We start from the raw sequence: 21,604 nt of genomic DNA, 5'->3' as shown, positions 1-21,604 counted from the left end.
CTGTGGATGTTCTGTAGTTTTGGTTTCTGCTTCTACACTGAAGGACAACTTTAGTGGAAGGATAACTTCTTGATGAAATTGAAGTATGGACATCAACTTACTTTCACCCAAGTTAATACGCTCCACTGTTGCTCTGGCAGTATGATCCACTGTGGAATCAAACATTTTGTTCATCCTGGACGACCCTCTATGGTCAGCCAGCAATATACAATGCTTCTCATTGGTGTGTTCAATAGGACAACTATAGGAATTTTGCGCTTCAACAGCACACACAGCTAACTCCTCAAAGAAGACAACAGACACCTCATATGTTTTAGCAGTACGTCAAAGAGCACACCAATCTCCAGGATCTCATCTTCCAACAGGTCACTTGTTGCTACAACGGCCTCTTTCTCATTACCTCCTTCAGGACAGAGCCAACTTAGATCTAGAATGCCCTCTTACAGATAGTCACCACCTTCTTAAGTACCTTCTGTTTCTGCAATTTCTGGTCTATATTCTCAAAGAACTGAGAGATCTACAACCTCCTCCAGGGGTTCAGTAGATGGTGTATCTGTAATGGAGAATGACCCATTGCTCAATGAATAAACCTTACCAGCTGCTGCTGAATAGAAATCCATTGGCTCTGCACCTGACTTTGAAAATTCCTCCACGAGTGGTATCCAGCTGTCCTTCTGTAGGACTTAATCTGCTATTTCCAGAATACCCAGTTATACACATGCATTCCAGCTCAGTAAAGATTGACTTTGTGCATGATATCGAGGGTCTCAATAATCTGTCGCCCCTTGTGGTGAAGGGTGGTGGTTATCTGGCTTTTTACTTAAAGATCCATACCACCCAGACCTTGCAATTTAATTCCTGGTGATAGACTGTCCACCAATATTCATTACAAGCCTACCGACTCCCACAGCTACCTCGACTACAGCTCCTCACACCCCGCTTCTTGTAAGGACTCCATCCCATTCTCTCAGTTCCTTCGTCTCCGTCGCATCAGTTCTGATGATGCCACTTTCAAAAACAGTGCCTCTGACTTGTCTTCCTTCTTCCTTAACCAAGGTTTTCCACCCACGGTTGTTGACAGAGCCCTCAACCGTGTCCGGCCCATCTCCCACGCATCCGCCCTCACAACTTCCTCTCCCTCCCAGAACCATGACAGGGTCCCCCTTGTCCTCATTTATCACCTCACTAGCCTCCGCATTAAAAGGATCATCCTCCGCCATTTCCGCCAACTCCAGCATGATGCCACCACCAAGCACATCTTCCCTTCACCCCCCTCCCCCTCCCCCCTCCGGCGGCATTCCGCAGGAATTGTTCCCTCCGGGACACCCTGATCCACTCCTCCATCACCCCCTGCACCTCAGCCCCCTCCCATGGCACCTTCCCATGCAACCGCAGGAGGTACAACAGCTGCCCCTTTACTTCCCCCCTCCTCACCATCCAAGGGCCCAAACACTCCTTTCAGGTGAAGCAGCACTTCACTTGCACTTCCCTCAAATTAGTCTACTGCATTCGCTGCTCCCAATGCGGACTCCTCTACATTGGAGAGACCAAACGCAGACTGGGCGACTGCTTTGCGGAACACCTTCGGTCTGTCCACAAGCATAACCCAGACCTCCCTGTCGCTTGCCATTTCAACACACCACCCTGCTCTAATATCTGCTGCAATGTTCCAGTGAAGCTCAATGCAAACTGGAGGAACAGCACCTCATCTTCCGACTAGGCACTTTACAGCCTTCCGGACTTCATATTGAATTCAACAACTTCAGATCATGAACTCTGTCCTCCATCCCCCTTTCCGATCCCCCCTTTTCTAATAATTTATAACTTTTTAAAAAATATATATATATTTTTCTTTTCGCACCTATTTCCATTATTTTTAAATGTATTTCCACCCATTGTTTTATCTTTACCTTTTAGCCTATTTTGATCCCTTCAGCCCCCCCCGCCCAAACTAGGGCTATCTGTCACTTGCTTGTCCTGCTTTCTACCCTTAATATCATCATTAGCACATTCCTCAGCTAATATCACCACCGTCAACACCCCTTTGCCCTTTTGTCTATGACATCTTTGGCAATCTCTTCTCTGCCGCCACCTATCACTGGCCTTCTATCCAGCTCTACCTGTCCCACCCCCTTCAACCAGCTTATATTTCACCTCATTTCTATATTTCTTCGTTCTGATGAAGAGTCATACGGACATGAAACGTTAATTGTGTTCCTCTCCGCAGATGCTGTCAGACCTGCTGAGTTTTTCCAGCTATTTTTGTCCTTGCAATTTAAGGCTTGATGGCTGAATGTCTACCATTTTGAGCCATTCCAAATGATCAACCAGTATTGTAACTCCAGTTCCAGTGTCAAGCTTAAAGTAAGTTTCAAAGGCTTTAACTTCCAAAGTGATTGACCAAAAGTCTTGTTCATGATCCTTTACTTCTCATAGGAAATAGGAAATCTCTAATCTCATAGTTTCCCTTATTGCCAATTTCTTGAATTGTCTGGGCTTCATAGACATTCGCTTGATTTCTGCATTTAATGAAATTTTTAGATTTACAGAACTGCTTTAAGAGCCCTGTCTTTCCACATTGGAAACACTCTGTGCACTCTGCTGGGCAATCTTGCCTTCTATGCCAATTTTTAGCACTGCAGCATGGTCATCTTAAATAGCTGCTGTAGGATTTCCCGCCCTTTTGCCCATTTTAGCGGGCTTTTGATTGGGCATGGCTGCCGGGCCTTTGGGCCTACCCAACTAATAGACTCTTCCAAAGCCTCGGTATTTTGATGGATTATGGCATGATTTTGCTCCCTATGTTCAGCCTGCCTAGCGTATTGAACCACTGGATTAAGTGTTAGGTCATTTTTGTCTGTAAAAAATCTGACAGCTTTTCGTCGCGAAGTCCAACAACAATGTGATCGCGAGTAATTTCATCTTTCAATGCACCATACCCACAACAACTGGCTAGCCTATACAGGTCTGTAAGAAACAATTCAACGGATTCCCCCAACCTTTGGGATCTCTGATTGAATCGCGCTTGTTCGATTTACGAGGTTCATTTTGGGCTGAAAAATGTATTCCAAGACAGTTTTATGACAGTTTTGAAGTCTGCAGAGCTCTCTTCTGCCCCCTGTGTCAGGAGGACATCATTGGCAACAGAGGAATGAACTAACCTGTGCTTCTGCTCTTTAGCATGCAAACGTGACACTGATCGATACCTCAAAGTGTTTTTCCACAAGCCCCAACGCTGGCCAGTATTGGTCTCCTTATTTAAAGAAGGATGTAAATGAGTTAGAAGCAGTTCATAAAAGGTTTACTCGACTAATTCCAGGAATGGGCAGATAGTCTTATGAGGAAAGGTTGCACAGGCTAGGCTTATATCCATTGGAGTTTGGAAGAGTAAGAGATGACTTGATTGAAACCTTTAAGGTCTTGAGGGACCTTGACAGCATGGATCTTGAAAGGATGCTTCCACTTGTGGGAGAATCTAGAACTAGGAGTCACTGTTTAAAAATAAGGGGTCGTCCATTTAAGACAGAGATGAGGAGAATGTTTTTCTCTCAGCGGGTAGTGAGTCTTTGGAACTCCCTTCCTGAAAAGGTGGTGGAAGCAGAGCCTTTGAATATTTTTAAGGCAGAGGTAGATAGATTCTTGATAAACAAGGTGGTAAAAGGTTATTGTGGGTACGCAGGAGGTTATAATCAGACCTTCCATGATCTTAGTGAATGGCGGAACAGGCTCAAAGGGCCATGTGGCCTACTCCTGCTCCTAATTTGTATGTTCTTATGGCCTCTCTGTGAACCTTTAAGGTTTTTGAATGGCCGCAGAAGGGGTAGTGACTACCCAACTGGTGGTGATATCTCTAGTAATTCTCAATGTGCCTCTTACCAAGGTAAGTCTTCCGATTCTTCCTTTGAAGAAGCCTTCTTCCGATTTCTCCCCGTAGGTGTTATGTCGATGGCACCAAATCATTGTTGGATTGGTATTACCACCGGTGCTAGTATATTTTGCAGTTTAACTTGTGGCCTAATCAATACTAGGAAGGTTTCTCTCTACTCATGAGTGACTTAGGTCTAACTTAGGTTTGTTCAAAACTATTTTATTTACACCAAATACATGTTAGGTATTTGGTAAGTCTTCTAGGTAAGTACATCTCTCGTGTGTGCAGACTATTCCATCTTTCTAAGAACTTCTAGCACATGACTGCATGATTAGCATTGCTATTAACCCATTATACTACATAATCCTTCACTCCCAGAGCATCAGGTGCCACTATTGGCCCACCTGCCTGCACAGCCCGCCCACTATTCTTAATTGGACGTGCTCCCAGAGGCGACCTTTTAATTTACTGCCTCTAGGAAGATTGCGCAGGCGAGCAGACCTCAGGAACCATCTAGATGGGGACCTAGAAATAGTTTTGACTGCTAATGAAAAATTAAAGTGGTAAAATTCCACGCATAGTCACCTCCAGTGTATCTCAGGAATTTTTCTTTGCTCATTCCCTATCCATTAGCTACATAATGCATTGTCCAGGGTCAGTTTTTACATTTTTTTCTTTATTCATTGTTAAGAAGTGGGCAGCACTGGCAAGGATAACATTTATTGCCCATGTTAGCTTTGTAGAATTGACTGGTTTGCCAAATCACTTTGGAGGGCAGCTAAGAATCAATTACATTGGTGTAAGGAAGTACACATGTAGGCCGTATTGGGTAAGAACAGTAGGTTTCCAAACCTCTGAGTGACTGATCTAGCAATATAACCATGACAGTGACTTGATTGAAACCATGCCCAGGGATTCTGATGATACCCAGTTCTAACTTGCTGCCCTCTGCATTGACCAAAGGTTGATGCCACAATCTCAAATTGTCTTTCTGCTATCAATATCTGGATGAGTTACAACTTACTCTAGCTATAACTGATCGAAACTGAGGTCATCTTCTTTGGCTCAGAACAGCTTCTCTAACCAAAAGCTCTAGTCTTTAAAGAATCTCCCTGGCTGCCATTTCAAGCTATCAGAATTTACAGAAAGTTGGCATATGTACTCAATCTCAAGTTCAGCGTCATCCCCCAAGTCTGTTGAACTACTAAAATGCTTCCTTGCACCTCTGCAATTAAAGCTGCATTAGCCCATCTTCACCTTTCTACCGTGGAAATTCTTGTCCGCACATTCATCACCTCAAAGCTCAGTATCTCTAATATTTGTAGAAGGTTGGCCTCCACCCATTAGCCCTCCAAAAAACTTCAAATCATCCAAAATCACATAGCCAGTGCTCTCACTTAAACAACGTCCCATGGTCTCATCGCTGTTATCCACTCCCAAGCTCCTCTAACTCCCAGGGCGCAACATGTCCATTTCAAATTTCTTGCTTTTGTTTTGAAATCCCTCTATGGCCTCATACAGCTATATGACCAATCCCTCTAAAGGCAAAATCATACCTCAACGATCTCTTCCTACCTTAACGCCTTCTCCGTACCTTTACTCGTCTATAGTTTGATTCTCCTCGTGCCTCACTGTGTCCACTGCTCCATTTGTGGTCATTATCCAAACACTATAGCTCTGATTTTAACAGAGGTGACCAAGTTTGAAGTGGATACCCATTTTAAGCTTCGTCAATTTTACCCAACATTGAAGTCAGTAGAGAACAAAATCAGGTGAGCTTTAAAATAGGTGATGTTCTGAATCCCCCCCCCACCCCTTTTTCATGAGCAGATTAGTTTAAAAAATAGGTCCATATGCTCTCTGAAAGTCACTCTAGTTCACTGCCTCTCTGCCTACTGCCATAAGCTTGGTCAAAAATCTCCTTTTCAAACATGCCTTCAGTTCCCCCAACCTAGCTTCTACATTTAATTCCCTTTTTCCCATTTTCAGTGTCCAATGCATAACTTTCCTCCTTTATTACTCGTTGTCTCTGATGTGAGAAGCACCAAGCTTTTTATGATAATCCACAGTTAATTTAGAAAATCAAATTCTCTTTTGATTTTTTGTGTAGAGAACCAAATTGACTTTAGACATTCCTTGTAGATTATGTAAACTTCAAAGATAAGTAACCTCCAAATGAATGTAAAACCTTAAAATACTGACTTGAATTATTTTTCAGTAAAACTGAAACAAGTATTAGGAACCTCCTTTCTACTAACAATTGCCTTGCTTTATTCTTCTCTATAGAGAGCAGTTCGGAAATTTGCTTCAGCCATAATAGCCTTGCCAAAGTCTATCCTAAAACTGCCAAAAACCATACTTCAGTTGATAGTCAGAGCTGTAAAGGTATTTCTCAGATGTTTCATGAGTGTGTGCAATGATTATGCCTCATTCTGTGATATGCCAACACATTTAATACAGTAAATCCCAACCAGTTGACAACTCTTAGGTAAATTTGATTGAATTATATATTGGATGAACTTTTTTCTGAATTGTTTGTACTGTAGTTTAAAAACTACTGTAGAGATGAAGTTTTGGTCAGAAAACATATTGGTAGCATTACCAACTAATCTCTATTCTCCTCAATGAAAGTGCCTGAAAATAGCCAGAATGTGATTCCTCCCTGCTCCTGAGATTGCCAATTGGTGTGGGTGTACTGTACTTCCCTCATATATCAGTAACATTCTGCCTTATTGTAACTGGCTTTTACCTGCATGTTTAGTTATCCTTCATTAGGATTGTTCCAACATATTAAATAGAGAGCTGGACAGTTGAAACAATTCAGATAAGTGCAATTATTTAACAGCAAAGTTAAAACAAAATCGTTCTAAAGATTTTTATTTTCTAAAGTTTTTGTTTATTAAGATCAGTTGATTGGTCCATTTCAAGATTTTTTTTGCACAAGCTAGATGCTCAATTCAATGAGGCAATGCCTACCATGATTATAACAGCATAGTATTAAAATCAAATTAAATACATTGAGGCCCATAAAAAACACTTTCATACTCAAAAAGTGTGTATTGTATGAGCAGAGACCCTTTTTGTATTAATATTTAAATATCTATAGGTTGTAAATACACAAATTAGAATCTTGTGGTTTGGGGTTGACACATTAATATTCAAATAAAATAAAGGAAACGGAAATGATAGATTCAAATCGAGTTTCATGTAATATTTTTCAAGATAGAGGTTGATAATAATGCTTGAATGCTGATTGATTTTGTGTAGCTTTGTGTTGGTTTTTCAGCACACCAGTTCAACTAAGAGAGCTGGAAAATACTTTAGCTTCTGTACGGCATAATATGCATGTCTTGCTTCCGTGCTTGCTTTAAATCAGTGCTGACTTTTTGTGCTTTTGTTGCTCTTGCTTTGCATGTATGCGTATGTCTACTAATGATAACATCTGTTGTGGGGAGTAAATCAACAAAAGAAAGCGAAATGTTATACTGCTGAACAGATAGGATTTTCCTGTGCCATCAAAAATCACCACAGAGGCTTACAGCTAATTGCAACTAAATTAATGCTGCAAATAAATTACTTGAACTAACCATTAATGATGCTTTTTAATAAACTAACAAGTCCTAAAAATAGCAAACAAGTATTGTGGGTTTTCTTGTCCCTCTATCATTTGCTCATTATTGTTCTGTTTACATTTGTGTAGTGCTGTACTTTGGTATTTCAAAAATATAAACCTGGCCAAAAATAGTACAGAATTATGTTATGGCTGCTTTTGAAGTAGACTTCCACAAATTGCAGTTCAGATAGGCTTTATAGAGTGTATTATCCATCATACAAGCAGCCAATGAACATATTGAGGGGAACCTCTCTCATTCGCTGCAAAGGTGCGTTTGAATTTATATAACTATTAAAAATGTTAGTTAAAGTAACACTTTCATTTAGACAACAGGCATCAGCATCAAGTGCTCTCGGTCCCGATATAGTATGTATAGTCTACCATATATAATTACAAGTGTTTTGGAATTCCCTCTATTCTGTTCCAATCCAAACACAATGCTAAATCCTAATCTCAGCAAATCATTCCTAATGTAATAGTTTGACATTTTCTTCTACCCATTCTGTGGCTTCTCAGAGTGAAATTACCAAAATAATGCTAATTCTGTGCTGTACAATCATGCTACTAGGGTACAGAGTGCATCAGCCCCTAGCCCATTTCGCATATGACAATTGTGACCAGCAGACAGGCAAGTAAGATTTTCATACATCTGTGTGTCTGAAGATATTGTGTATTACACTTACTTTTAGACAAAACGTTAAGCATTAGAAATAAGATGGTGGATTTTTATTATTACTTTTATATTAATGCCTTTACAGTGTCTGTTTTTTTGAATACCAATACAGCACTATAGTTAAAATTGTTAATAGGGATTAAATATGCTGCAAACTCTAGTCTGAAGCCTGGCTATTCCAGCTAATAAACTGTATACTCCACTTGTGTTTGAACCCAATGAAGTACAGTGTTTTTAATCCACTTATGCTGTGGTGAGTTTCTGGATGTCACTTGTTGTTCTCTGTGGTATGGTTGTGCGCTGAATGGTGTCACCTTAAATCTAGTGAAGAAGTTATGTGAACTTTTTTTTTTACAGTTCATTTATCAGACCTGGATGAAAGATTCAAAGTCAGTGTTAAAAGAAAGGGGGAAAAATAAGCGGAAAGGATGGGAATTCGGTAAAAAAGAAGCAGGAGGTAATTTTGGTGTAGCATTTTGTAGTTCACCTGAGACACACCTGTATATTCATAACGCTGCTAGTATGAGTTATTTTAAGTTACAAATAAAAGATGCAAGTTAAAATGGAGGTGCTCTATTTGGCTCCCCGTTCACACTTAGTCACCATTTGTTCCAGACTCTTCCAATATCCTTATCTGTTTCCCTTCTTGGTGACCAGAGGTGAAGTCAGATAATCTCATTGTAATTATTCTGGTGGGGAAGGAGGGAAAGAGGGAGACCTCATTGTATTCTGTATGTTAAACAGAAAAACCGCTGTGTGTTTTCGATAGTAAAATTTGAGCTTGATAGTTGTTTTTGTTTGTTGAAAAGAACACTAGTAATTTGGAAAGGAGATGGTAAATTTCTGAAAATAATCCATTTCTTAATACACCCAGAGTTCCCATGGATCAAGGAAAACCTGGAAAACTCATGGAATTTGTAGATGTATTTTATGGAAATTTCCAAAAAGGCCTAAAATCCTTAAAAAGTCATGGAATTTTATAAAGACAGGGTTGAGACTTTTCTGGCTTCGGGCAGAATTTCAGCCATTTCCAATGCTTTTCCACATCCACTTCCCCCTCTCCGTAATTGTTTGCATATATGTACTTTGCACATCTGGAATGCAGTACAGGTAAATAGGCTGGTGATCCCATAAGCACTTTTCATGGAACACAAAACTTCCACAAAACAAATTAGCTTTGTGAGAAATTGAGGTTATATGATAGCTAACACGCAATGCAAGATTCCAGTACTTGTATAAAGCTGAAATGTGATGTATTTCAAAGAAAAAATGGTCATGAAATATTTCAGTTTGCTTATGGATAAGCCATGGAATTTTATTTTGCTGAAGGTGAAGGAACCCTGTGCACCTTCTCATGTTTTCTTTATAAATGATATCTAAAACCTCGTTCAATAAACTTCTTGGATAAGAATGGAGTGATGGATGTGAAAGTATTCTTCATTTATTTAGTTATTACTTTTTGTTTCCTCAGAGAATGGGCAACTATTTTCACCTCTATGTTCAGATATTTGTAGTGTCTATGAAAGCATTATGAGATCACTTAGGCGTCTATTTGAAAGAATATAGAAGAATGGAGCAAATGCATGGATCACACTATTGGATCAATGTTGAGTTTGTTGACATGCCACTCCACTATCTTTTTGTTAGGTCACATTGCAATTGAATGTGAAGAGACAGAAGAGCTACCAACACCAGAAGAAGTGCATAAAGACTCTAATGCACCAGGTATAACAGATCCTTTCATTAGAAGAGAGACAACATATTGCTTTATGCAGGAATCCATCAGGCAGAGGAATTATGTCAGTTCTCAATTGTAGGGTAAAGTTTAACAATTAGAAGTAATGGCACCAAGCTTCAGAATTCAGACTGAGAATAGCACATCCCATCACAGTTTCAGTTTCATTTTAATAGACAAAAAACCATATGGGATACAAACGTTTGATCTCTATGCCTGCATGCCAAGAAGAGTGCTTGTGCACAAAATTCAGCACCAGATATATTATGTAAAACCTACTCCACCCTCTTTCTTATCATTGTAGTCATGGAATAATATTTTATAACTATTATAAAGACCCAAAATTGCACACAGTGTTATAATGAAAAGCAGAATAGTGTGGATGCTGGAAATCTGAAATAGAAACGTGCTAGAAATACACAGCAGGTCAGACAGCAGGAGAGAGAAACCGAGTTTAGATTTCAGGTCAATGACCTTTCATCTGATTCTAAATTGTAGATTTCTATATTGGCTTAGACATTAGGTGGCAGGGTTTAAAATAATTTCCTTTAAATCAAATGTCAAGTTCTATCTAAATACATGATTAACACTGTTCATATATATTATATAAATCAGAAAAGTAATAATCTAATACAAATCCTGTTCATTTTTTGGTTATGGAAGCACTTTTATTATCTGCACATATTTCACATGCCCTGTCCCAATGTTGTCTTGCACATGATCTTGCACTGATCCACCTGTCTGTCATTTGTTTCTTCAAAGAATAACAACATTAAATGACAGCAGTATAGGGTAAATTTTGCGATTTAGCTCTCCTGACTCAGATGAAAGAGCGCATATCTTCAATTTAGGCATAGAGGTCAGTGCACCCCATTTGCTGTTGCACAGCCTTCCATCTAAATAGGAACAGGAGTAGACCATGCAGCCCCCCACCACCCCCTCTCGCTTCTGTCCTGCCATTGATTTAGATCACAAATAACCTCCACCTTGACTTCATCAACCTGCCCTGAATCAGTAACTTTTAATGCCATTTCCTAATAAACTTAACCACTCTTAACTTTAATTTTTTGGTTGGCCTAGTTCATTTCAAAGGATAGAAAATCTTGGGGGCCTACCTCAAAGTCTGAATTCTCTGTTTGTACTCAGTGCTGGAAAGGCTAAATTCATGCTTACATTTCTTAAGTGACTATTTCTAATAATCCTTCTCTCTCTGTTTCCCAGATAATGTTATCAAGCGAGTGTTTAATCTTCTGAAATTCACGTGGGTTCTCTTCTTGGCTCTGGTGGACAGTTTTACAAAATGGTTAAATTCAATCTCAAAAGAATGCATTGATATATCTACAGTGCTGAGGATAGAGAGATGTATGCTTACAAGAGAGGTGAAGAAGGTATGGAATATTGGAATCATCTTTCTTAAATCCTGTTTATTGATTGAAAAGATTTAATTAAGAAAATCAATTTTGTTTCAAAAATGCTATTATCCTGATGCCTATACTTACTATATGACTTTTATCCAGACTTCATCTATTTGATGATAATGGGAGTGATTTTTAACTAGTAGCCAAACAGATGCAGAGTCAATACAGCAGCACTCTGCTTACTTGTTCATGTTGATCTAAGGCCTATATCTGGGCCTATGTAGCATGCCAGCAGAGAGCTGTAGGCTTCAAGCTGGTGACCTGCTGTAGCTTGCTGGTTCTAGTTGGGTGGGATATCAGGAGGATCCCATCCTGCGTCAACTAGCCGGCAGTGAGGCAATCCAGAGGAGCAAGGTGGGGAAGAGAGGTCTTGAACGGGACAGTAACAGGACAAAATTATTTAAAGCTTTGGACTTCAGGTTAGGCCACTCAATGACTTGTAGAATTACATTGGAAAATATTAGCTTACAAAGTGAAGAAGGCCTTTCAATTCTATTCATTTCATAATTCCATAATCACACCTTTCCATTACAGCTATTGCATTCTAGTTTTTTCTTATTTAAGTGCAGTATGCTCAAACCAATCTTCCTGGCAACCCATATCACCCTTGATCATCCTTTGTGACTATTAGCAGTTAGGAAAGTAATGCATTTTTGGACCCTTTTTCCTCCCAAGCAGGCATTTGCTCTATAAATAACTTTTATTTAATTTGGAAATCGCTAAATTTCATCACATTAACTGTCAAATTTACAAAAGCTTTTCCTTTTCATCTTTTGTAATTAGCAGCATCTATAAATCACAATAAAGTTAACAATTAGACTAAATAAGCAGGACAATCCTAATTATATATTATTTTTAAATGAAGAAGGCACAAAATTTGGTTTCATAGTGCTGCTGGTTTCAGCATGACTAGAGATGAATAAAGGTGGGCTAGTCCGTTCCTGCCAATGTCTGGCATGGCCAGTGCCATTTGCCATTTTGCAGAGTGATATAATAGGCACATAACCTGCCATTTTGGACCTTGCTTGCCCTATTAACGCCCACCGTTAAACATGCACTGCTGAATATGCTTTCAACTGCACGACAGACACCCGTTCCAACCCCACCACCAGTGCTATTGAAAGGCGAGAGCATTCAACTTTCAGGTGACTCACAGCCACATTTCCTCAATTAGCAATTTCTCTGGCTCCAACTTATTCCATGCAGACTCCAACTGAAATTCTAGTTTGGATTGTTTGGATTATCCATTATTACATGTATCTTGGAGATATTCAACATTCCTCAAACTGCTGTTCTCGCCACATCCTGAGATCCACAATCAATACAATGTGCGGCCATATGCATGCCCTTGGCCTCTCTCTTCAGCAGAATTGACTCACATCCTGGTTTGCAGTTTAACTTCATCCTTTGTTTCATTCAATGCCTTAGCAAAAAACTTTTTTTCTTCCTTTCAGATTTAAGGATCACAAGCTCCAACAACTCATGGGTACCAACACCCCTCCAGATCTTTGTTCCCCTTCATTTTCCTTTGGCACCATTCCTTCTTCTAACCTCACCTCTTGCTGTGTATTCATGATACTCGCTGACCTCCTCCTCTCTGACAATGTATGATCTGCCCGTAGCAAATAACTCAGCTTTATCTCCTTACACCCCTACCTCAATGAGTTTCACTTCCATGCCCACTTCTTTGGCCTCCAAATTGCTGATTGAGGAAATGTGGCTGTGAGAGTAAGTCTTAGTGGAAACCTGATCAAACACATGAAGGGAAAGAGAAAACAATGAAGGAATTGGAGAGAAGAACAGAACTTCTTCAAGGTGGGCATTCATGGAGCAGAGGTGGCAGTGAATTAAACACTAAAACAAGCAAAATACTCTGGATGTTGGAAATCTGAAATAAAAATAGAAAATGCTCGAAATACTCAGTAGGTCAGGCAGCAGCTGAGGAGGGGAAACAGGGTTAACATTTCAGGTCAATGAATTTTCATGAGGCCCTGTGCACCTGGGGAGTGAACTTCATTGTCTTCTGTCTGAGCAGAGAGAGAAACAGGTGGAGTGAGTAGGTGGCTTTGCCAGGATTGCAGGATTCCCAATGTTGCAGGTCACCATCGGCTGCAGGCATATGGCTCTGTGGGTGCCACACCTCAATGGGAAGATGTACCAAACTGCAAATGTGTAGTTGGTGTACAGCACGTACAGACCACCATGTTACTGAACTTCTGCTATCCTGGCAGCAGTCACAATGCTTTCATCTTGTACCAGTCATCCTGTTCCAGCCACCTTCAAACCATCATGTTGAACCAGAGGGTGGCTGCCCAGAGACAAGGGATACCCGCTATACACATGCTCTCATGAAGTTAGCACTTGCCTCCAGTCCTTCTGTCAGCACTTCAGGAGGAGGAGGAAGAGTGGAACTATCCAGGACATCATCACTTCAAATGGGCTATCCGTGAGCATCTCATCTGATTCTGGTTCCCCTAAAAAATCCCCCAATCATTATTTGGTCCACACTTCCCCACCTTCGATCCTTCTGTCACAGACCATCATTTGCCAAAATTCTGAAATAAAAGAAAACAAACAAGAACTATTCAATATCAGTTTCATCCAACAACACTTGTCAGAATACATACGATATTCAACTAATCACCCTGGTTTTCCTTAGTGCCTGTCTTAAGGGTTTCTTTGCCTGTTTAGGTGATCCTATGCAGTACTACCCTAGTGACGGTAGCATGGTTGGTAGCATGGTTAGCCTGCTGACTTCCATTGGGGTATATTGTAGTAGTCCTTGCATCTCTGAGGCTTGATGGTCAGACTTCAGACTTTACCCTGTCAGCATTGATGGCAGCGGTCTGGGCTTGCTGGCTGACAGGCAACACCTGGGACAATGGTAGACTGGCATTGGTGGGCGCACAGATGCAGTCATCCTGAGGGAGGACAGCAGGTTTATGCACCACAGAGCCATTCCTACTTCCACTTCCCCAGAGCGATGCCCCAACAATCCAAGTAACCCACTGGAGCACAGATTGTTGGACTGCTATGAGAATTGAAAGTTCCTTTGACCACTGGTATTCACAGCCATGATGGCAGCCTGCATGGTGCCAATCTGGACTTGCATGGCAACAAGCAGAGACCTCCTGACTTCAATCTGAGCTTCCACTGCAGCAATCAGATGTTGGGGGCTTTTTCCTCGGCTGCAATGGAAGCTGATCATCAAATGTTGCATCACGGCGGGGCCCCCAAGTGATCTCCTGGAATTGGGCACTTTTTCCATGCTGAATGGGTTGGACTCCAAACACTCCCCTATATCAATTTGGAAGTGGTGTCCACCATGCTCCTTGACAGTAGCAGCAAACCTTTCGTGGGCTTGCAAATGCACCAAGTATTTTGATGTGCATGTCCATTAAGCCTTTTCCTGTGTAAACCCCAATGAAGTCCTCATCCGACTCCTCTGCAACAGAATTTGTCTGAGACTTCACCCTCCAGGGGAGCTGGTACACATGCTAGTCTTTTCCTCTGGCCTTGGGGCAACCCGCTTGTGTATGGTAACTCACCACATGCAAATCCAGCCTCTATACCATCTTCTAAGTTACATGCAGAGCCAACGTCTGAGCTGCTGTCTACATCCACTAAGATCACGGCTTTCCTGATCATGTCCTTAACTCCACTTTCCTGCCTGTCCTCCCAATCATGGGGCAGAATTTTCTGCCTGTTGGGGGGGTTGTACAGGTGCGCTTGGGGGTGGGCGGGTTCCTGATCGGCACCCCTGGTCGGGGGTGCGCCGCCATTTTATGTGGGCAGGCCAATTAAGGCCCGTCTAGCGTGATGTCCACCTCGAAGCACTGTGCGCTCCCTGTGCGGGTTGGGGGGGATTCCCTGAGAGGTCTGTGCACTCTTTCGCGCATGTGCAAACGAGCCCACAGATCTCCCTGAGGCAAAGTGCTGCCTCAGGGAGATCACTTCAGCTTTAAAAACTGCTGAATGGAGAAAAAAAAATTATTGTAAAGTCCCCTCATGTGACACTGTCACATGAGCTGGGACATGTCAATCACTTGAATGTTAAAACTTAATAAACATTTTTAAAACCGCCCGTGGATGAGGTTTCATGTTTCTTCAGAAGCCTGCTTGGGCTCCTGGCCTGCTCGCCAACCGTAAGGTTGGACGGGCAGCCCCGACAACGACCTCAATTGGGTAATTAACAGGCCTTAATAGACCTTCGACAGTTTGGCGGGCACGCAGCCGATTCGGTTGCACACCCACCGAACTGAAAATCTAAATGATGCGGGGTAACGTCGGGACGCACGCCGACGTCACCCCACGTCATTTTATGCGTCAGCATGCGGGTCCCACCCCTACACGCCGACCGGGAAATTCTGCCCATGGAGATGAGAAGGTAACAGAAACTTTCTGTGCTGCCTGCATCACTTCCATCAGGTGTGGGATAATTGCGCATTGCAATCTCCATGCCTACTAACCGGCCTTGTCAAATTTTTAGCCCAGGAAGAATTACTTCCATCCCATAAGAGGAATTCTTGGGCTAGAAGTTTCATTGCTTCCTGAGCGGCCCATCTGACATTCTGTGAGGGGAAAGGCTGATGCAGAAGCAGCAGTGGCAGTGCCTCTGGGTCTGCTTCTCTTTAAATTCTACAGCCTGCCTTTAAAATGAGCTGGCTGCACTATGTGGTTTGTGAACAACGCTGTTGGATTATCCTGGTGAGCAGAAGTCAGCCAGCAGTGTGGGACCCGCTTGGCCAAATGCTACAGTCATTCACATGAGATGGGTGCACCAAATTTGTGCTCAATTTGGGCAGGAATGTGAACATCGCAAATCACAAACCCCCGCCTGAAAATTAGCATAAACTAATTTCTAATGTTGTAATCACAGCCGATGTTATTTGCTGAGCAAGCCAAATCCCAGAGGGAAACTTGTCCTACTGATCATAACCATTTCTTTGTATTTTGAAAACAAGGGAGAGAACTATTAACCCCTGAAGCATAGAATCCCAGTAACACTTTTAGGATTTTAAAATTAAAGGATTTATTAACAAGGACGAAAAAACTTAAGCACACAAGATTAAAGTTACACAGTTAAAATAAGTTTTACAAAACAACCCTGAAAAAACCCACTTGGTCAGAACACACAAGTAAACTACTTGGCAACTGCTCCCTTATAGACTTTTAACCATAAAAACCCAGTAATATTACCCAAGATGAAAACTGCTGTCACTTTAGTAAAGGTATACCACACAAATTCCCACTATCTTCCAGTCTGCTGTGAAAATCCAAGAAGGTATAGGAAACCAACTTCTTTCTTAGACAAAGGGTGGTATTGTCCAGTCCCATTTGCAGTGAGCGTCATGGCGGGCATGAGCAGATAATATGGCGAGAAGGCCAAAAATCGGTTTTACGCCATCGTGAAACCAATTTGCGATTATCCGCTCCAGAGATCAATGGCAGGCCGCATTTCCCATCGCCACATTTCAGGAACCTAATTTCAACACTTTAGAATCTCATTATAAACCTTGCTCGCCAGAATCATCCCCCCACACTGGATCATCTGGTCACGCCAACTTGTTTCACAACTGTACATAAACCTGGCGAGCTGTAATTTTCTCAGTAGTTTGAGGTTTTTTGCCTACCTTGCTTCGGACAGCAGTCGTGGTCATCAGCGCCAGGTGTCACAGGCAGCACCACATCAGAATATAAGGAACAGCAAAGGATGACTATAAGATTAATCAGGAGAGAAAAGAGAACAAGAGAAAGCTAGCCAGAAATACAAAATCAGATAGTAAGAGTTTCTATAAATACTTCAAAATAAACATGAGTTAACAAAGTGAGTGTTGGTCCCTTAGAAAGTGAATCTGGAGAGTTGATAGTCGGAAACAAGGAAATAGCAGATGAATTGACCAGGTATTTTGCATCAGTCTTCATTATAGAGGATACAAGTAACAATCTAGAAGCAGCTATAAATCAGGAAATGGAAGGGAGGGGGGAACTCAGGAAAATTACAATCACCAGAAAAGTGATACTGAGTAAATTGTTGGAGCTGTGGGCTGACATGTGCCTGGGTCCTGATGGACTCCATCCTGGAGCCTTAAAAAAAGTGGCTAGTGAGATAGTTGATGCATTGGTTTTAATTTTCCAAAACTCCCTTGATTCAGGGAAGGTCCCATTAGAATGGAAGATAGCATATGTAACTCCGTTATTCAAAAAGGGAGGGAGACAGAAAGCAGGAAACTATAGGCCATGTGAGCTTAACATTTGTCATACGGCAAATGTTAGAAGCTATTATTAAAGAAGCTAAAGCAGGGCACTTGGATAAGTTTAAGGTAATCAAGCAGATTCAACATGGTTTTTTGCAAGGGAAATCATGTTTAACCAATTTATTGGAGTTCTTCCGGGAAGTAACATGCTGTGGATAAAGGGGAGCAGTTCAGAGGTGGTTTGTCAGACCTGGAATGGGCTGGTTGTCTTCTGAGGAAAGGTTGGACAGGCTAGGATTGTACCCGCTGGAGTTTAGAAGAATAAGAAGTGACTTGATCGAAACATATAAGATCCTGAGAGGTTTTAACAGGGTAGATGTGGAGAGGATGTTTTCTCTTCTGGGAGAATCTAGAACTAGGGGCCACTGTTTAAAAATAAGGGGTCGGCCATTTAAAACAGGGATGAGGTGAAACTTTTTCTCTCAGAGGGTCGTGAGTCTTTAGAACTCTCTTCCTGAAAAGGTGGTGGAAGCAGAGTCTTTTAATATTTTTAAGGCAGAAGTGGATAGATTCTTGGTAAGCAAGGGGGTGATGTGTTATCGGGGGTAGGCAGGATGCAGATTTGAGGTTACTATCAGATCAGCCATGATGTTATTAAATGGCGGAGCAGGTTTGAGGGGCCTACTCCTGCTCTTTGTTCATATGTTTGTATCTGTTAACTCTCTCAGCTGAGTTTTAGTCAGAGATTTCAAACACTCCACAGTCACATCTTCCACACCCAAAAAAAGTCTTAGCAACTGCCAGAGCCATTTTCCAGTCCAATCACTTTAAAATCCCTCAATACAAAACTGCTGGGTTCAGTATTCTCCTCGTACTCCCGTCCTCTAGATTCACAAATTCCAAGTCAATCAAGGAATTTTAAATCCCGCAAAGAGCCCCCAAATTTGTTATGACCACAGCCAATATGGGAAACTTGTCTTACTGAGCATAATTTTTTTTTTGTATTTTGAAAATGAGGGAGAGAACTGCTGATCCCAGAAGCATAGAATCCCAGTAATACTTTTAGGATTTTAAAATTAAGAGATTTATTAACAAGAAGGAAAGAACTTAAATACACAAGATTAAAGTTACACTGTTAAAAACAGTTTTACAAAACATCCCCCAAAAACCCCACTTGGTCAGAACACTCAAGTAAACTTTTGGCAACAGCTCCCTTATAGATTTTTAACCATAAAAATCCCGTAATATTATCCAATGCAAAAAAGTATACCACACGACTTCTCGCTCTCTTCCACTCTGCTGTGGAAATCCAAGAAAATTAAAGAAACAAACTGCTTTCTGAGACAAATACTTTTCTGGTTTGACTGGATGGCTGTCTCAGATTTCACACCTTTTCTCAGCACAGAGCTGGTCTCAGGACATTTTCCCCACACAGCCACATCTTTCCTTAAATATCGTTTTTCCCTTTCACCACAGATTCCATCTTACTCAAACACCTCTTTTAATTCAACTTGTCCCAATATAAAAACCTTTCATGTTTTCCTATTGCCTACACTTTCTGGTCAAATAAAATTTAATAACCTCCCCTTGTTTGCTCATGAAACCTTTGTAAGTTGTAAAAGTCGCTTTTCTAAACTCCCCTTTGAAATTCAACAGCTAAAAAGTCAATTCCCTACCTATCAGCTAATGCAAATTTTAAAACCAACCTATTTACTCCTACATTCAACTTCACCATAGCCTCTTATTACAAATGCATGCAGACAAACTACGTTTACTAACCTTGCCCTAATTGAAATAGTCATGGGGCTGAATTTTCTGTTTGGCGGGGGAGCGAAGCAGGCGCAGGAGGGCACGGACCTGATCGCCGCCTGTGATCGGGTCCGTGCCGCCATTTTATGCGGGCGGGCCAATTAAGGCCTGCCAAGTATAATGCGTGACTCCCGAGGATAGCGGGAGTAGGCGGGCGGCAGCGGGAGTAGGCGGGCGGCGGCGGGAGTGCACTGGCCGCCGGGTTCAATTGCGACCCGGCGGCCTGTTTATGCAAGGCTATTCACAGTGGCAAGTGGAAGGGCTCACCAGAGGGCTTCTGGTGAATAGGCCAGTCCGGAGGGTAGGCCGGCGGAGCAGGCCAGGCTGGAGGGTAGGTCAGAGGGACAGGCCAGGCTGGAGGGTAGGGTGGGGAGGGCCAGAGTGCCCCTCATTTTTCAGATGACTGTCTTGCTGCCCTCCTCAAAGAGGTGGCAGCACGACCGGAGGGGCTGGTTCCCCAGGATGGGAGGAGGAGGCCCCCCTCCACATGATGAAATGTGCCTGGAAGGAGGTGGCGGAGGTGGTGAGCTCCCACGACGTGGTGCGGTGCACCTGGATACAGTGTCGCAAGCCCTTCAACAACTTGTTGTGCTCTGGCATGGTGAGTACCATGTTGGCATTGGTCATTTAGCCCAGCAGGTCAGCTTACCACCTTGCTGCTTGCCCCCCCACCAAAATGAGTGTAGTGACTGCATTGAATCATTGACGGTATTTTACCTTTGCTGGGTGGGCAAGCAGATACTGCCCATGCTGAGGTCAGCCTGAGAGGGTGATGAAGAGATGTGTTTTGCCCGCAGCATGTGTTACACTAAGTCCCACATGACTGGGTTGGGGGCAATCTGGAGGAGCTGCACCTAGGCACTCTGTTTGAATTCCAGGAGATGTCCAAGTCAGGGTGATGACATGCTGGGAGGGGAGCTTCAAGGTGGCATGGCAACGAACCATCTGCTGCGCTCTACACTCCACATGCTTGCGCTTCCTTGCTATGGAAGGATATACCATGTGGTGCCTAATATGATGTAGACAGCATGTGTCCAAGGGGAGGGGGGGGGTGGGGAGGTGGGGAGCAGGCCTAGCATCTTTGGGTGTTCGGCAGCAGCGGGGTGAGGAGGCACTGGAGCCCTGCAATGTCCCACTCTGGTTGCGTTGGGCTGTGTGCGAAGAGAGTCCATGTGCAATTTGCACTAATCAATGCTTGTCTCATTTTCAAGAGAAGAATGCTCATAACGCGGCAGAGCGTGCGAGGACTGGCGGCAGCCAGGCGCATATCACCATTCTTAGCCGCTTCGAGCAGGAGGCCCTGGATCTGGAGAGACGCCATGCGCCCAAGTCCACTGGTGTCGGTGAAGCTGGGGTGCACAACAGTGAGGTCAGCATTGTTCTCCCGATAGCAATAGCAGTGCTGAATGTTAATTGATTTAATTTTGCAACATGGCTTGACCATTGGTTATGGAATGATGAGCGCACAATGATCCAGAGGAGAGGGATGCGCTTTGACATTGTCACCACATTAACTGATCCACTGTCCTTGTTCTCCCTTTCAGCATCAGCGGAGCAGGGCCAGGAGGAGGAGCAGCAGAGGCCCTCTCTCACACCTGAGGGGTCTGAAGTCTCACCAGCATCACACCATTTCTGCGAGGCATGCACCAGCGCAGATACTAGCGCCTCGATGGGAATTTGAACATCGGCTAGTGTCCCAGGGCACAGTGGTGAGGGCACTTCACAGTCATTGAAGGAGCTGGCAGAGACAGAGAGTGCCCTTGGCACCAGCAGTCGGAGGACTGCAGGGGACCAGGCACATGCTCAGTCGGTGCCTGATGATGTGCCTCTGGAGTCGTCCGCAAAGCAGCAGGTGCAGGAAATGCAGCCGGATGTGCGGGAGCATCTGAGGAAGATACATGAGGCTGTGCTTGGCTTGGTCTCCATGCTGGAGGAGTCTACGCGGATGATCGCCAAAGCAATGAGCCACATGCCCGAGTGCCATGCATCCTTCATGGAGAGAGTGGCGACTCTCGTGGAGAGGCTTCTCCAGGAGACCCATCAGAGCTTCCTGGGGGTGCGCTCTGACCAGCAAACTCTCACAGTGGCATTGACCTCAGCTGGTCAGTGCCAGTGTGGGAGATGGTTTGGCCATCAACTTTCCCAGCTCGGTGCCCATCCATCTACGGTGAGCAGGGAGGCCCGAAGCGACCTCACATTGGCGCAGCAGCTGCCTGGCATCTCTGTGGGCACTTCTCAGGGTGCTTTGGATGAGGGTTCCCAGTGACTGTAGCATCCGGTGAGGCTGCGAC

The 21,604-nt window shown here is 43.0% G+C and overlaps 1 protein-coding gene across 1 annotated transcript in view; it reads left to right on the top strand.

Annotated features, from left to right (window-relative positions):
- Window positions 1–21,604, top strand: part of LOC144679989 (piezo-type mechanosensitive ion channel component 2-like) — a 1,019,816-nt gene that overhangs the window by 865,110 nt on the left and 133,102 nt on the right. Inside the window, exons 34-36 of the mRNA XM_078541050.1 lie at window positions 8,512–8,611; window positions 9,802–9,879; window positions 11,111–11,277. Coding sequence (XP_078397176.1) covers window positions 8,512–8,611; window positions 9,802–9,879; window positions 11,111–11,277 — 345 coding nt within the window. The remainder of the gene's footprint in view (window positions 1–8,511; window positions 8,612–9,801; window positions 9,880–11,110; window positions 11,278–21,604) is intronic.

The sequence above is a fragment of the Cetorhinus maximus genome, chromosome 4 (genome assembly GCF_964194155.1).
Source record: "Cetorhinus maximus chromosome 4, sCetMax3.hap1.1, whole genome shotgun sequence".
Taxonomy (NCBI): Eukaryota; Metazoa; Chordata; class Chondrichthyes; order Lamniformes; family Cetorhinidae; genus Cetorhinus; species Cetorhinus maximus.
The sequence above is the reverse complement of the archived record's forward strand: the minus strand, read 5'-3'. Positions and strand labels throughout refer to the sequence as shown.